Raw genomic sequence first — 17,488 nt, 5'->3', positions numbered from 1 at the left:
TACAGTAGTTGATTATTTTAAAAAGGTGACAACGTTTTTGTTCATGAAAACTTGAGGCAAAAATGCATTTGAATGAGAAAAGCTGTGAAAAAAATCTCCTCTTACACTGACCTGCTATCTAACCAAGCCTTGAAAGCCCCTTCCGACTGGTTCTCCCGGATGTGTAAATCAAACGCAATCAACATATTCCGCTGGAGGTCTGCATGGAAGTCGATTCTCTAAATGCCACAGCTCGGGAGATTTTCCCGGGAAAATCCCTGCAGTGCAAAAAGATGGTGGGGGTCGCTGCAGTTGATAATTACATGGCCGAAAGCCACATGAGCGCGACAACACGCACACACGTCCACGCTGTGAGGTTAAAATCTCATTACCATGACGACAATGTGACCCTCTCATTGGTGGATTGATAGGTTTGTTCTGTGAGAGCGGAACTCTGCTTACTCATCTAACCATGTCAGGTCTTTTTTAAACATTTTTTTATTCGCTCGCTTTCTCCTTTGTCTCCTTCTCCTCTTACTCTGACGCTGCATATTTTTGGTGTGTCTGTGTGTGTGTGTGTCCACTCACCACCCAAAACATTAGTAAAACCTGCGTAATATATTGTAGTTCAATACAAGTGCTGTTTCTAAAAACACCGTCTCCATTATATATGATATAATATATGTAATATCACTTTTAATAGTGTTTACACGCTTTGGACGGTGCTGCTGTTTTGGTTAGCAACTTGTCTCAAAGGACTATTATGGGGAGATGGACAACATTGTGGAGCGACCACACATTAGTCTCACACAGGGGTGGGCAAACTTTTCGATTGGCGGGCCACAATGGGTTCTAAAATTTGACAGAGGGGCCGGACCAGGAGCAGATGGATGGAGTGTTTTGGTAACCTCACCTCATCAGAGAGAAAAAAAAAAATGAAAGTGAACAAAAGCATTACAACAAAATATATGTTTGACACACCACAGCATTTAGAAAATAAAACATCAACAAGGTTTATTCATTTAATTTTTTTCAAGTTCGGCGGGCCGGATCAAAATGGTTAAGGGGTCGCATGTGGCCCCCGGGCCTTAGTTTGCCCACACCTGGTCTAACAGAATGATAATGGTTAAAAGAAGACGTTTGTGCATTGTGTACGTTCAGCTTTTAGTATTATTAGGGAGCAACGGAGTTCAACTGAGAATTTTACAGATTCATTCCATGTATGCATGTTGTGTGTGTGTGTGTGGGGGGGGGTGTGTGGGGGTGTGTGTGCGGGTGTGTATTGCGCACACTTACAATGTCACAGCCAATCAGTTTTAGAGCCTCATAAATCTCGCATCCTTTTATTAGACCCCTTTTTTTTTCCCTTTGCGCAGTTGCGCTTGTTCCCTCTCAGACACATCTGTTTATATCGGTCTGAGCCATAAATCAGAGAGATAAACAGAAACTCACCGTGAAACGACCTGGTTGGCAAATTTGGCCCTCCATGAGCTTTTTTTTTTTTTTTTTTGTGGGGGGGGGGGGGGGGGTGGGCTAAAACCACAAAGCCACATTTGTTACATTTTAGTCATGGATAGAATTCGTGAACATTTCCTTTGTCTTTTTCATTGAAGACCGAGCGTCATGCTGTGTTTACAGCTCAATATTGGAAGGGGTTAAATTGTTTTTACACTTTTACGACCAGTAAGAATGCTAAAAATTGAGTCCCTGTTCCAGATTTTCTCAGAGGTCAAACGTCGAGTTGTTTTTAAATAAAGTGTACGTTTAAAATAAATTACCTTTAAATTTATAACTATAAATTTTTTTAATTTATATTTTTAGCTTACGATTTAAAATTATTTACCATTTTTGATCAGATCATTTAAAAACAAAATTAATCAATACATTTTAATTAACCAGGGTCAGAATGGATACATTAATGCAACAAATACTACAGTACTAGTAAATTCTTAGCGCGCCAGATTACAGAATGGCGGAACCACGGAACATGCACTTTGCTCGCCGCTGGTATACAACAAATCTAGAGATCCACTCATGATATTCTACTCCTTGTGAGATGATGTCACCTGATCTGTGTGACTCATCCAACATACACTGGCAAACACGCACAAATCTCTTCTCTGAGGATAAATGAGGTCATACGGAGGATTTTTTTTTAAAAACAGTGTCATGGAATGGTTGAAATCAAATGTGGGCGAATTATGTAAAATGTCTCCAACTATGGGAATTTAATTTGGAAAAAAATAGGAATTTGCGGAATTTGATAAACAGTTTACAAGATGTCTTGGTTGATTTTAAAGCTGTTTATTACCACTGCCAATTCAAGTTTACGGTTAATACAAACATGAAACAAAGATAGCGCACAACTTTTTCTTAGCAATGCCCTACTAGCTTAATGCTAACATATAATGAAAAACGTCATTGGCATGCTAACAATTATTCATTACATTAATATAGTTAATACGATACGGATATTTAAATAGAAACTCACAGGCATGTATTCTTTATCATTTGTGTAAAAAGATTTATGAGAATAGTGGTGACTCATTTGTCTGTATGTTTGGACAGGCCCCCAAGTGGCCAATGTGGGCACACCGAAAGGAGAAGCACAATGAATTGGAATCAAACATTTTATCATCAAAATGTTTCATTCTTTACATTCAACCTAATTATGCTTAATTTGATCATTGATGAGCTGTCGATAAATCGATTAATCTTTGCAATGTGGAATTTTTATGACTTTATGTCCAAACTCCAAAGGGTGCTCTGAGAAGATGATCATTCGGGAAGGGGCGTGTACTTATTGCTGTGTCTGGAGATAGAATGACTTCATCCTGAGAGGAACCCCCCCACCCCCCCTTCCGCTTCCAAACAACCCCCAGCTAATGTAACACTACCCACCCGTGGCTTGTATACGGCCGGCATGACAGCACCTCTTTGGGTTCAAATTTGTCGATGCGGCCCCATCCCAACCCCCCCAGCCCCTAATTCCCGACAGACAGTCGGGTAATTTAATCGGCCTGTGACAGCCTGCAGCAGTGCACATACTCCAACACGCGCACACACACGCACACCCACGCGCACGCACGCACATTTTAAAAGCGGTGACTTTTTAAAAAAGGTTTTTCAAAGTGTAAGTGGCAAATCACTCCAAAATATTTGGAAATGAGAATTAGTTCTCAAATGCTTTACCTTGATAAATAAAGGTAAGTGAATGGAGAGCAGTAACAGTTATAGTTGTGGTACCTCAACTTGCGGCTGGTGGACTTTAGAGTTTAACGTTTTTTTTTTAATGTAATGGTGGTCCCAACTTGAAACATAGAGAACATTTGTTAAATAAAAAGGGTCAAACGCTTGCTTCACGTTGCTTATTGCCACTCGTAGTTAAAGTTTACTTAAAATTATGAGAAAGAAAATGTGTGTATTTATTTAGCCTGTTAGCATAATGCTAACACATAACGCAAAACAGACAGCATCAATACTGTATTTGTAACAAACATTTAAACAACTTCTATTTAAACATAAATGGGAGCAACAAATGCAGATAGAGTATAAATTAATATTCACAGGCACATAATATGTTCTTTATCCTCTGTAAGGACAAATAGTCCTGAAGCTAAAGTTGTGTGTTTCGTCATTACATTTTTAGCGATAGTATGTATCAAACACAAACATACAAACATGAAATCATGTTGCACAAACATTCTATTTAATTATGTTAACAGTGTATTTTTATGTTTTAGGTTTGCATATTTCAGCGGTGGGCAAACTAAACGTTTTAATCCGGCCCGCCGAACTAGAAAAAAAATTAAATGAATAAACCTTGTTGATGTTTTATTTTCTAAATACTGTGATGCGTCAAAGACGGATATTTTGTTGTAATGCTTTTGTTAACTTTCATTTAAAATGAAATGTTTTTTTTTCTTTCTTTGATGAAGTGAGGTTACCAAAACACTCCATCCATCTGCCCCTCTGTCAAATTTTAGAACTCATTGTGGCCCACCAATCAAAAGGTTTGCCCACCCCTGGCGTGGGTCAGAAATATCGCCTCCGAAAAATGGGGGTTCACTGTTCTGCAATGCACCAAAAGCGATACAAATTGAAGTTCTTTTTTTCATTTAATACAATTATGTCAGTTAAGAATGTTCACCGATACTTCAAAAATCTGCATAACGGATGAAATTATGTTACGCTTTGGAGGTAGTTTAGTGCTTAGTGACTTTTAATGCTTTGTTATCATCTGAAGGGGGTCTAATCCCAATCTGAGCAATTTAAATGACCCTGATCAGTATAATTAACCGGATTAGAGGAGTCCTTTTAAGAATATCTTTCTCACGCACACACGCACGCACACCCCCCCACACCCCCCCACAAGCACACACACCCCCACACACGCGCACACAAACACGCACACACAAAACACATCCGCTATATGTTGTACAATATAAAAATACAGTATATGGTTGTAAAACGTTCAATATTTGCTGTTTGTGTGTGTCCACAAATGCTTTTTATGCATATGCAGCGATGGCTTTTAAAAGGGTGTAACTCAAGCAGTGCGTAAAAGCTCCAGCTGTCCCATCACAAGCATACAGGCAGCACTCTATTTAAATATTCAATGTAGAAGGCAGGGTGACAGAAGGGAGGCTTGACTGTGCAAACCTTAATCTCGGTAATGCACAATCAGCTCCTTCATCTTGTTGTTTTGAGGGGCTACTACTAACACAAACACACACACACACACACACACACAGGCACAAGGACAAACTGTATGTAGCACATGCATAGTGCAATAAATAGATACATTTTATTTATGTTTTCACTCAACATTCTGTTTCTGTGCTCCTCAACTCCTCAACACCTGAGCTCTGCATCTATTCTACAAAGTATTTAAATCTAGCCTGAAGACTTGGACTGTAGTCTACTATTTTTCATATATTATTATTATCAGTAGTAGTAGTAGTTGTAGTAGTATATTTTGTTATAATATTTTATTACCATATATTATTATTATTATTATTATTATTATTATTATTATTCACCACCTTTTATTATGCGATTTTAGCTTGATTAGCAATGTGTTTGTCACGTTACCATTTTGTTTTAGCATTTCATTAATTTTTATTGATTCTTGCTTTTAACCATTATTTCGTCACCTTTCAAAAGCACCATAGATTTTTCTTGTTTGGATTTACCTTGCCTTGCATATGAATGGTGCGATGTAAATAAAATTGCTTGACCTTTAATTTTTAATCTTTTTTTTTTCTGGTTCGTCAGTGTTACTAATTTTAATTTTAATTATGATAAAAATCTAACTCAACATTTTTTTCAAAGTTGTTCTCCAGTTTAATTAGTTAATTTATTCGTTTACAATAATTACATAAAATGTTAAAAATAGTTGCACCTACTTAGTTCATCCTAAATATGTTATTCACTAACTGGTAAATTAATGGTAACGTAATTATGAATACTGTAACACAATTTTTAAAAAAAATCTTAAAATGATTTTATATGGACGTTTTTACTTTAATTTTAACCCCAGATACAAATAATGACAACTTCTAATTTTATAAATCAGATTTCTTTTTAAAAGCTGATCTAGTCATGTGACCTACAACCAGGCGGTGGCGGTAGTTCCTAATTGTTCAATGTTTACAGAGGGCGTGTGTCATAAATCACCCAAAAAACCCAAGGCCCGCCTTTACTCAAATCTGATTGGTCACTGGGTGACGACCCCCTTAAAATACGTTTTCCAATTCGTCGATGTTCCTTGCCCGTCACTCCTTTGACAGAGGCTTGCTCGCGAGCCACTTGCTAAAAACGAAAGCTAACTGCGGAAGAGGGCAGGCAACAGAATAGAATACGAAAGCAAAACATTGGACCGCTTAAATTCCCCCATGTGTACGTTTCCTTTTTTTGAAAGGAATTCGAAACGCCGACTGTGTGTCTTTTCACAAGGTGCATTTTTTTGTGGGCAAGGCGGGCCTTTTGGCTGTCAACCACAATAACAACACCTGAACCAGTTTCACAGCTCGACCTCGCCAATGTGCCGTTTGTTTACCACCTCTTCGAAAGAGCGCCTCGTCGAATGTAAGATATTATTTCTGACCTTTTATTTTTTCCCTATTTCTAAATACAGTACATCGTTTTAATGTCGTCTTTGATGCATTTCGCCCTTTTCGCTTGCTTAGGGAATGATGCACGTCCACACCTGGAGGGGACGCGTTGTGCTGGAATGGAGGTGAGCTTGTGCAGTGCATATAAAAACGGTCTAATCGCCAAATAGGCCCAGATGAATAATTTCCAAACTTGTTTTCAACATTATTGTGACCTTTAACCTTTGGATAGGGGGCTTATAAGATAAACACGATCTAATAAAGGGGTTGTGTTCAAAAGTAACCAATTACATTCCAACTTATGTTAATGGTAGTCAAGACATACCTGCCCCCACCTAACGTCCCTTTGATTAACCTCAAATAAAGTTCAGCTGTTCCAGTGCTGTCTAGTCACCTGCAGATCACCTGTGAGCCTGATGAGGGCAAACTGGTTACAAACATGGACAGTGTGATGGCAATCGAAACTTGTTATTTGATGCCCTTTTGGGGGTGTCACCAAAACAAAATACACTTGTGGTTGAGATTTAGATGCTCTTGAGCTGAAGTCTGAAGAGAATTTGCAGGGGACAGCCTAAAATGTTTGATGTTAGAAGAAGAAAGAAAAAACAAAAGAACGATAGCGCCATTATTTTGGATTTTGCAGACATTAATTAAGCCTGTCCTTCATTCTCATAGTCGCTCACGATAAAGTAAAGCTTAACGTTGCTTCGTGTCAGAAAACTGAGATCAGTCGTCACCATAATTCATGCGGACATCTATATTTAGGCCCACTCTCACCTCAAAAATTATTAGCAACTATCGCCTTCATTGTTTGGATTTTATGGGCATTAACCATTTCACATGAATGTGAGCATCTATGGAGAAAAAAAAATTATGGTAAAAAATAGACTGATTGGGCCAGTCATAATATTTGCAGCAGTTGAAGTCGACAAAAATAGAGATGTCCACGTAGGTTTAATGAAGATTGATTTTCTGACACCAAATGATGTTAAGGCAAGGCAGCTTTATTATTATTATTATTATTATTATTATTATTAATACAATTTGCTTCACACAAGCAAAGATACAGCGCCCCAAAGAATTTTGAAGCATAACACCTAACGACATTCAGAAAGATCTCACTGATGTACTCGACACAATTCAGAATTAACCGTTGTTCCTTTTGTCATGTTTACTTCCCATCATCTTCACATTTTTACCTCTTTCCCTTCCAACCACCGAACGTCGTCCGGGCTGCAGTCAGTAGCTACGACCCCGGCGACTCAACACTGACGCCGCTTCCCCACGATGGCGCACTTCGACACGGAGTACCAGCGCCTGGAGGCGTCGTACAGCGACTCCCCGCCGGGCGAAGAGAACCTGCTGATGCATGTTCCAGAGGGCGCTAAATGTAGGCCACACATTAAAAAAATAAAAAAAAACACAAATTGTGCAGTGGAATAACATATGCGTAACTAATGTTTTTTTTTTTTTTTTTTTTTTGCAGCCCAGTGGCACCACATCGAAAACCTGGACCTGTTCTTTCAGAGAATATCCTTTTGAGCTGGTCCTCATCTTGCTATGTGGACCTGCCTAGTAGAGGTGTGCGACAAAAGTTCTAAGGGAATGTGTGAAAAAGTGTGAAAGCGGTAAATAACAGGCTGGAAGGAATAACAGTTTGGCGAATTGGGACAGATTTCAAATTTTCCTTAACATCTTTTACGTTTATAATTTGCACCAGAAGAATGGATTCACATGTATGCTCCTGGGAGAGATCTTCGAGCTGGTGTATGCCATAGCCTCTAAAGTTGTTTAAAAGCATTTTTCAAATATATATTTATTCGATTTTTAATGGATGAGGTGTTACCTGTGCAGTCAGTTGCTGTTCGTGGTGGGCTTCACTGTTTTCCTCGCCAACTGCGTGGACTACGACATCCTCTTCGCCAACAAGTTTATCAACCACACGGATTCCTCCAAGGTCACCCTGCCCGACGCGTTCGTACCCGTGGACGTCTGCAACGCACGGTAGGGCTGGCCGATAAATCCATTTTCTCAATTATTTATTTATTTATTTTTTTTCACTCTTGCGTAAGAGCATTTACATGGCCGAGAATGGACAGGAACCAGTTTACAAATGCTAAGTCAGAGTTGTCAAATTATATTTTGCAACTTTTCCAATTACTCTAATGACAACATTTTAAAAAAGTGACAAGTTATTGCAAAGAAACAAGCAACATAAGTGAAAATATTTGCATTTTGTTTTGCATATGAAAATATGCTAAATATATAATATATTATTGACATCTTCAGAACTTTTGACCCAAGGTATGTGCTGTCTTGGTGGTCTTGCTTTTGACTATTTAAAAATGTGAATTTATGCGAGATTGTGTTTCCATATCTCTTGGCAAAAAGGAAAACGTTTCTAAAAGTTGATGCAAATTAATGCTGGGGGTTGAAAAACTTGCGTTAAAGCATGCTTATTATTGGTAGAAATAAAACAGGAAAAGGAGGCGGAGCATTTGCTTTTTCTAATTAGCAGAGAAATTGTTTATTTTCTTGTTAGGGGGGGCGTAACAGAAAATAATTGAGAAGCACTGAATTAACAAATAAATAAGATGAAATATTTTTTTTATGTAATCTTTTTAAATTAACACCCCCAGTCACTATATGCGCAAAAAGTGCATTTTTTTAACATGTAGTCTGCAAATTGGTTGTTAAAGTGGTCGTGTTGTTGTTGTTGACAAGGTTGGGTTTATTTTTAAAATCCGGATCTGAAACAACATTAATCTCGCGTTTTACAATAGCATTGCTGTTTTCTCGACAAAACAGCTGTAGTAACACAATCGATTCCGCCGGCAGCATCCGAGACAACGCATTTGTCATCTTTGTGCTGATGATCTCCGGGGTGTTTTGGTTCCATCGCTTGGTGAAATTCATCTACAACGTGTGTTGCTACTGGGAGATCCGATCCTTCTACATTAATGCCCTGAAGATGACAATGGTGAGATGAGCCATCTTGTCATCAATGACATTATTTATTTATTCATTAAAAAAAAAATAATAAATCCCATTACTTGTGTGTTTAACTAGTCGGAGCTGCCCTACGCAACATGGCAGGAGGTTCAGGCCAGGATAGTGGAGATCCAGAAGGAGCACCAGATTTGCATCCATAAGAAAGAGCTGACGGAGCTTGACATTTATCACCGCATCCTCCGCTTCAAAAACTACATGGTTGCTCTTCTTCCGTGTACCTCATTGTTACTTTGTCTATCAAATCGGCACGTGAACTCAGACCACTTTGCCGTCTCTTCTTTTGACGATTGCAGGTTGCCATGGTGAATAAATCTCTGCTTCCTGTGCGCTTTCGACTCCCTCTACTTGGAGACGTTGTGTTCTTCACGCGGGGCCTCAAGTATAATTTTGAGCTCATCTTCTTTTGGGGGCCAGGTTTGTTTCTTCATTTTGCTAAATAGTGGATTGAATTTAAAAGAAAAAAAAAATCTACTGGTATTGAAATGAGCCCAAATCCAATATGAATTGCTTAATTTGTGCCTTGTTGTCCTCCTTCAGGTTCTCTATTTGAGAACGAGTGGAGCCTGAAGCCAGAGTACAAGAGAGGAGGAAACCGTCTCGAGCTGGCCGACAGACTGGCGTCGCGCATCCTGTGGATCGGCGTCGCCAACCTCCTCTTGTGTCCCGTCATCCTCGTCTGGCAGATTCTCTATGCGTTCTTCAGCTACACGGAGGTACTGCTTTTCACAGACTCGTTGAAATTCCGATCCAGCGTGACCACGTGTGCGTGCGTGTGTATTTGTCAAGGTGATCAAGCGAGAGCCCGGTTCTCTCGGTGCGCGATGTTGGTCTCTATACGGCCGATGCTATCTGCGCCACTTCAATGAGTTGGACCATGAGCTCATGTCCAGGCTTAGCAAAGGCTACAAGGTGAGTCTTTGCCTGTGCGCTATTTTTGTTCCCAGCCTAACTACAAAAACTCATGACACTTAGTGGAGGCTTTTGTCTAAGAGAGAAAATATTTTAATTTGAATCATTGTGGAAATGCCAATCCACAAAAACAATGACGGGAGCATTCACCTGTTATAAACCGCCCATTTTTCGTTGTTTTTTTTCTTCCCTCCTTTAGTTGCTGAAAATCTAATTGAGTCTCATTGGTTGAAAAAAAAAAATCCAATATCTTGTGGGATCTATATGCAATTAAAAGGCTGTCCCTTTCCCCCACAAATCTTTTATATTTGGCAAATTATCACCACAAATGGGATATTTACTGTTGTGAAGACATTTTTGGAATTTTGAAGGAATTTTGGACAATTTTAGATGAAAATATATCTTCACGATTCTTATTAATATTATTATTAAAAAACTAATAGATTTTTCTAAAATTCTTCAGAAATAACTATCCATCCAAAAGTGTTGATTCATCATCGTTCCCTCAATTTTCATTCACGTTTTAACCGTTTGTTATTACAGTTCTTTTACACACACACACGCACAGAGTATTATGCGTGTATTCTTTTATCCATCCTTCCATTATCTGAGCCGCTTCTTCGTCATAAGGGTTGCGGGCATGCTGGTGCCTTGGCGGTCGGTGGGGTACACCCTGGACTGGTAAACAGCCACTCATAGTTTTATTTATTCAATTTATTTTCCACAATTAAAACAGTTCACTGTTGCATTTTCTTCAAAGTTTCGCGAGGGTCAAGACAAGCAAAACACTGATTGTATTTTCAATTGTGGAAGCAGCACTTCGTCATCAATCTTATTTTTACGGTGTATCTACGGTCACTCACTTCTGCCTTTGCTTCCTCTTCTACATGCAGGCGGCGTCCAAGTACATGAACTGTTTCCTCTCACCACTACTGACGGTGGTGGCCAAGAATGTCGCCTTTTTCGCCGGCTCCCTCCTGGCCGTCCTGATCGCGTTGACCATCTACGACGAGGACGTGCTCGCAGTTGAGCACGTCCTGTCGTCAATCACGCTGCTGGGAGTGTGCATCACAGTGTGCAGGTTTGTTTCATTTCGCAGCAAATTTATCTTCACTCTAATCCCACTGTAAAGATCGGAGTTGTATGGGATTCTCTTTTTTTCTGCAGGTCGTTTATCCCTGATAAGCACATGGTGTTTTGTCCCGAGCAGCTCTTGCGAGTCATCTTGGCTCATATTCATTACATGCCTGATCACTGGCAGGGCAACGCGCACAGATATGAGACAAGGGACCAATTCTCGCAGGTCTTCCAGTACAAAGCCGTAAGTAAGCCAAACCTGGATGAAATATCATTTAATAGCATTTTACCAGGGGTAGGCACACTTTTGTGCTAAAGGGTCACGTGGGAAACTAAATTGATAAGTAAAAAAAAAAAGAAAAAATCTGTCCAGCCATTTCCTACAGTGTTTATCCTCATTTGGGTCACAGGTGAGCTGAAGTCTATGCCGGCTGACTATAGGAGCGGCTATACCCTGGACTGGTCGCCAGTCAATCACAAGGCACAGAGAGACCACTCATATTCACACCTACTGCTAATTTACAGTCTTTAATTAACCTTCTATGGATGTTTGTGAAATATGGGAGGAACCTGGAACACCTGAAGAAAAGCCACACAAATGCAGAAAATAGATAAAAGGAAAAGCAAATACCGGAGCTGCATTGAGGAAAAATCTAAGCAAGGGGGTGGGGGGGATGAAAATTAAATATAGTCAACAATGCCATTTAGAAAGGTCAGGGCCAAGAATTTAATCGTGGACCTCAGAACTGCGAGGAAAGACGTGCTAACTACTCAATCGCCTCTAATTATTATTATTTCAAATCAATCAATTAACATAACTATTTTCTGATTTAACCATATTTAATTTAAAAACAATTAATACAAGTTAACCAAGGGCAAAAAAAATCATCAATGCAAAAAAAAGATACTTGACAGTGTAAATTCTCGGTGGACCGGATTAAAGAACGGCGCAGGCCGCATGTGGCCCACAGGTCATACCTTGCCCACCCCTAATTTCCACGTCCATTTTGTCATGGCACATTTTTTTTCTTCTTGTAGGTGTTCATACTGGAGGAGCTGCTGAGTCCAGTGGTGACTCCCATCATCCTCATCTTCTGCCTGAGGAGGAAGTCTCTGGAGATCATTGATTTCTTCCGGAATTTCACCGTGGAGGTGGTGGGTGTGGGAGACACTTGCTCCTTTGCCCAGATGGACATCAGGCAACACGGGCACCCTGCGGTAAGGGTCTTTGTCTTGCATGTATGTCTGTGGGGATTCTCTGTCATTTATGTAGCCTTGTCACTGTACCAAAATCTCAATATCTGGACTGAAATAATCGTAAAGCAGTTGAATAATAAATGAAAAAAACAGATTCAAATTGTTACCATTTTTATTCATTCAAAATAATATTAGATTATCAATCCAGTGGCTCTTGATGAAATAAAACATTTACATTTTGAACATTTTAACGCAAATCATTCAACACTATTAAGCACTATTGAACATTTCCAGATGACACTGTCTTGCTTCTTTACTGTTTCTCAGTATTGGCTCCGCCTACTTTAGACTGTCAGGTTTTTTTTTCTTGTTTGTTGAATTTGTTTATTTATTTTTGTTTGCTGAAAACGTTGAAACATGTCTTTTTCAGATATGCCATTCGACTCGCTACTTCTATTAGTTTCTTCTTATCATTATAAAATAAAAATATTTGTGAATTTGCACAAACCTATGAATGATATATTAAGTGTACCTGACCATGACTAAGGGGCAAAAATTGATTTTGAAATACAGTCATCTGTTACCATATTGCAATTCACTTTGTCTCACTGTATCGTGGATTTTTAAATCATACACGGACTCACTTAGCAATAGGACAGGTACCAAAGAAAGCAGCAAATAAAACCATTAAATTGGCAGGGGGTCCCCTCAAAAATATGTTGTCCTGATAAACTTGGAATTCATCACAAAAAATTCATCAATCAGCCCGAGCTGCCACCAAGTGAAAAATATGTGTCTGCCTTCACAGTGGATGTCCGAGGGAAAGACCGAGGCGTCCATCTACCAGCAGGCAGAGGACGGCAAAACCGAATTGTCCCTGATGCACTTTGCCATCACCAACCCGCAGTGGCAGCCTCCCCGCGAGACCACACACTTCATCAGCCAGCTGAAGGAAAGAGTTCAGCGTGAGGCCACCGGGGCTCCTTCAGACGCTCATCCGCTCTCGCTCTCTGAATCTGAAGTACATGACGTCCACTTGAGCATCGCTCTGTTGACAAACAGCCTGCTGAGTTTATCATTGTTTCCCCCCCTCCTCCTCTTTCAGCCGAGGAGTCTGATTGCCAATCTTTTGGTGGCACCGTCCTCTCTGGCCTCTGTTCATTTTGGCCGGGATGGTTCACTCAGCGATCACGCGGTGGCGGCCAGCGATGCGGTGGCGGCCTTGCGCTCACTTTCCCCAATCAGCAGCAGTCTTCCCCTGAGGGGCAGCTTCAGTGCGGCTTACCGGACTGCCGGCCACACCTCCATCATGAATCGGACTATGGCGGGCTCTGGGTACGAGAGATCTTGTCAAAAGAGTGAAATTTGTCATTTTGCTCAATTAAAACTTTGACCACTGTCTTTATTCCCAAAGGACGGATGCCCGAACCGTGAGTTCAGGCAGCAGTGCATGGGAGGCTCAACTTACCAGTTTGGTCTTGTCAGAGTACGCCTCCACGGAGATGAGCATCCACGCTCTTTACATACATGAGGTAAGTTAAATAAAAAACTTGTACTTGAACCTTCCTATTTTTTTTGGAACGTCACCCTTTTTGTGTCCTCCTCCTATAGACGTTTTCATATTGGAACAATACAATTTTATTTATATAGTGCATTTGCCACCCGGAAGTACATGCAACGCCATTTTCCAAATATCTGCCGTTTTTATTCAGTTGCACAAACAGCAGTCCCGCGGCGATGTGCTTTCCCGCCACACGTGGCACCGACAGGAGAGCGACGAGAGCAGCGACAGCATCCCCGACGAGGTGAAGAGCGTGACTGGCTCCCGCTATAAACACTTCCCTCGCTCGCAAACCTTCCCGACCACGGTGCCCAGTCCCACTGCCATCCCTTCTTCGGCTTCTGAAGGCGCCGCTGCCATCGCCACGGGCCCAGAGGGGGCGTTGTTGCAGCAGGTTGGCGGCAACCAGCGCCCATACAGCGGTAATTACCATGACACCCAGAAGGGCAGGGTTGGGCGACAAATAGCTACTTTTGTCTAAATAAAGCTGGTCAACTTACTTCAATGCTTCCTTGCCACCAAGATGCCACAAAACCACAAATATTTGAGCTTTTCAGTGAATAAGGGACATGAGGTTCCAGAAAGAATCTGCAATTTCGCAAATGCTGACCCGCGAATATTCGAGGGTTTACGGGGTATAATAATTAACATTCGTTTAATCATTGCATCAATTACCTTATATTTTTGCATTAAAGCTGAACTATTACATTTTTCAAATAATTTAATGGAAAAGAAGAACATAAAATAAATCAATATTAAATACATGTAATAATTAGTAAACACTAAATTAAAAATACATATTACATAATTAAAAACAGTGAAATATTTTACAACTGAATGTAGTTCATTAAAAAAAGAAGACTGAAACAATAAATGTAATAAAATGTAATTTACAGTAATGAAATAATTAAAAAAAAAAATTACTAATATAAATAGTAAGTGAATCTAAAAATATTGCATTAAATTAAAAAAAGAATTAAAAACAAAATGAATACATTAATAAGTACTATATCAACCAAATATATATAAGTAAAATGTTTAAAACTTACTTGAACCTCTTATCCTATTTTTAAAAAATACATAATAGAAAACTATTACAAGATACATATTTTCAACCACAATGATAATAATTTAATAACATTTATAAAATAATTTAAAAGAAAAATATTTTAAAATTAGTTTAATAATAAGAACTTGAGAGGAAACATGAAAACAAATCCCAAAAAATAACGGTGGATGTGCATCTTTGTCCAGATGCGCACCAAAAATGATAAAGAAATTCAATTCAATGTTTCATACAGCCCTCCATATTGGATGTCATTTTAAATGTAACACTTTTTAACACATCCATCTGCTTCCCTCCCAGGTACTTTATGTCCAGGGGGGAAGGTGACAAGGTCCGCCCGTGTGCCGATGGGTGGCTGGGCAGAAGAGTCGCACCAATCGGCGCCACACCGTCACGAGTCACTACCGGAGGAGAGCTCTGAGGACGAGATGCCACCACATTTACACAAGGTAGCTTTGTAAATTTGCAAGCTGTCCCGAAAATCTGCATACATAGGGCTACATTTATTTATTCTTTTTTTTTGTTTAGTTTTATTCTGTGCTCCTCCTTTTTATATGCAAGTATTCTCCCATTCAGAGATCTGACACATCCACCACACGTAATTTATGCGTATTCTGAGGCTGGCTGTAAATCATGGCACACGGAGTTCACTTGAGGGTTGTAAATGTCATTGAAATCAATGAGAAAAATAAAGCAGACTGTTTTCATTTTATGAAACTAATCTCCCGTAAAAAAATCTGTCCATGGCATGGTTTATTTGTATTCTGTGTAGTTTTGTCAGAATACTGTGACTATACAAAAATAATCTGACATCTCTGTTGCTTTTATTTCAGGTTTGCTAGCTCCTACATTGAATCAACCAATGGATTTCTTCCCTTCTGAGACACCTGAACATACCACCTTTGACTGGACCTTTCTCCTGGACTGATGCAAACAATAATGTATCGGAATGGACCCTCAATTGATTATTGGGTCTTTGTCGTTAGAATTATTTGGGGGGGGGGAGTTGAAATAATGATGTTCCTATGATTTTAATGTATGTACTTTGAGACATGAAAAGGGAAATTATGTTTTGTTTTTAGAATGAATATGCACTACTCTCAAAAAGGATTCGGCTTTTGGGTACGATTTCAAGATCAACAGAAAATGAGTTTAATGAGAAAAGGTAATTAAATAGTCCTCTTTTGTCATGCTGTTCACAATATGACATCATGTGACCAAGTCGACACCCACCAATTTACTTTTTGTGAATACTGTAGTGCCTGTACAGTATACCAGGGCCATTACAATATGTTTCGGCTTGAGCTTGCAGGTTCAGCACTAATCATCACCTTGCACACTTTGCGTTACATAGTCCAAGCACTGTGCTTATTTAAAAAAATAATAGAGAGATGGGTTGTACGTATTTGCTCTGAAAAAAAAATACAGGTGGTTTTCTCAGCAACCCTCGTAAAATTGACGAAAGTAGTGAGCTCATATGAGCCCTTCTCAGGCTAAGTCTTAAATGCTAACGAAGAGAAGAGCTGTTCGTCCATCGTAGCAATAGCAGCATCACTCGAAATGTCAACAATTCATCATTCTTGAGGCACTTTAATAACTTGGTGTAGCTTCAGTTAGGTTGTGTGCATGTGGCGCCTGAACGTTTACCTTTTTAAGTGTTTATTTTTTTTTAATTTTCACTCACGAAAGGGATGTGCCATAAAGCTGACTGTCAATCAAATGAAATGCTGGTTAAAGAGTGTAGTTTGCCGACCTGTTTTTGCTGTTCATAGTTGCATTTGTACAGATGTAAATTCGGACATTAAATTGACTGTAATCTATTTCTGTCTTTGTCTTTTCTGCAAGCGACCGGCATTTGTACGCCAATCCACGCTTGTTTTCCCTATTCTTTATTTACACAACTCCGTACAAGTTGAGAAGAGCCCGGATAGCTCAGTCGGTAGAGCATCAGACTTTTAATCTGAGGGTCCAGGGTTCAAGTCCCTGTTCGGGCGAACGTTTTTTTCTATTCTTCAATGCTTTCAGATGATTACATATGTAACAAGTTTAATTTGTATGCAACATGTTTAATTCATCGTTCGACTTCAGTCAACTTTACCGTAATAAACTGGCGTAAAATGTCATGATTTGACTTGGCGTAGCACCGCCCAAATATGTATATTTTAAGTCAACATTCTTGGCTATACTATTTATATATTTTTGATAAACTACAATGAAATTCATCGCCCGTTTATTTGTTGTTGTTGTTGCTGTTAAACATCAGAACAGAACAGCTACAGGCAGGAGTTGACGATTAAAATGAGAATAGATTATAATGGTGTATCATGGATTACACACCAAATGGGCATATTATTAAGTGCAAATGCACAGGTAAATAAAATTAAAATAATGTTTTTTCTGTATACGACGCTAAACAAACATTCCCTAAATTGACCACAATGTTGTAGTATTCCAACGTCTTGATTGGCTCTCAGCGAAATATCACGCGTTGCAAGATTACCCCGCCATTTGATTGGTTATCAAGTTTTGACATGAACCCACGAGGGGGAGGTTTCGTTTTGTTGTGTCTAA

The 17,488-nt window shown here is 39.5% G+C and overlaps 1 protein-coding gene and 1 non-coding gene across 2 annotated transcripts; both read left to right on the top strand.

Moving 5' to 3' along the window:
- Positions 1 to 5,768: 5,768 nt before the first annotated feature.
- Positions 5,769 to 16,737, top strand: atg9a (ATG9 autophagy related 9 homolog A (S. cerevisiae)). The gene is made up of 20 exons (XM_088313341.1): positions 5,769 to 6,069; positions 6,171 to 6,220; positions 7,335 to 7,485; positions 7,582 to 7,625; positions 7,798 to 7,862; positions 7,950 to 8,099; positions 8,934 to 9,075; positions 9,165 to 9,305; positions 9,401 to 9,521; positions 9,645 to 9,820; positions 9,894 to 10,016; positions 10,910 to 11,097; positions 11,184 to 11,337; positions 12,132 to 12,311; positions 13,099 to 13,311; positions 13,396 to 13,625; positions 13,705 to 13,822; positions 14,003 to 14,273; positions 15,218 to 15,366; positions 15,751 to 16,737. The coding sequence occupies exons 3-20, from the start codon at positions 7,383 to 7,385 to the stop codon at positions 15,757 to 15,759; spliced, it is 2,577 nt and encodes an 858-aa protein (XP_088169467.1). The 5' UTR covers positions 5,769 to 6,069; positions 6,171 to 6,220; positions 7,335 to 7,382; the 3' UTR covers positions 15,760 to 16,737.
- Positions 16,738 to 16,838: 101 nt separating this feature from the next.
- Positions 16,839 to 16,911, top strand: trnak-uuu (transfer RNA lysine (anticodon UUU)). Its single transcript has one exon. It is a non-coding gene; the product is annotated as a tRNA-Lys (tRNA).
- The last annotated feature ends 577 nt before the right edge of the window (positions 16,912 to 17,488 follow it).

This window comes from Idiotropiscis lumnitzeri, chromosome 1 (assembly GCF_059441095.1).
Source record: "Idiotropiscis lumnitzeri isolate Australia: NSW breed Sydney's pygmy pipehorse chromosome 1, RoL_Ilum_1.0, whole genome shotgun sequence".
Classification (NCBI taxonomy): domain Eukaryota; kingdom Metazoa; phylum Chordata; class Actinopteri; order Syngnathiformes; family Syngnathidae; genus Idiotropiscis; species Idiotropiscis lumnitzeri.
The sequence above is the reverse complement of the archived record's forward strand: the minus strand, read 5'-3'. Positions and strand labels throughout refer to the sequence as shown.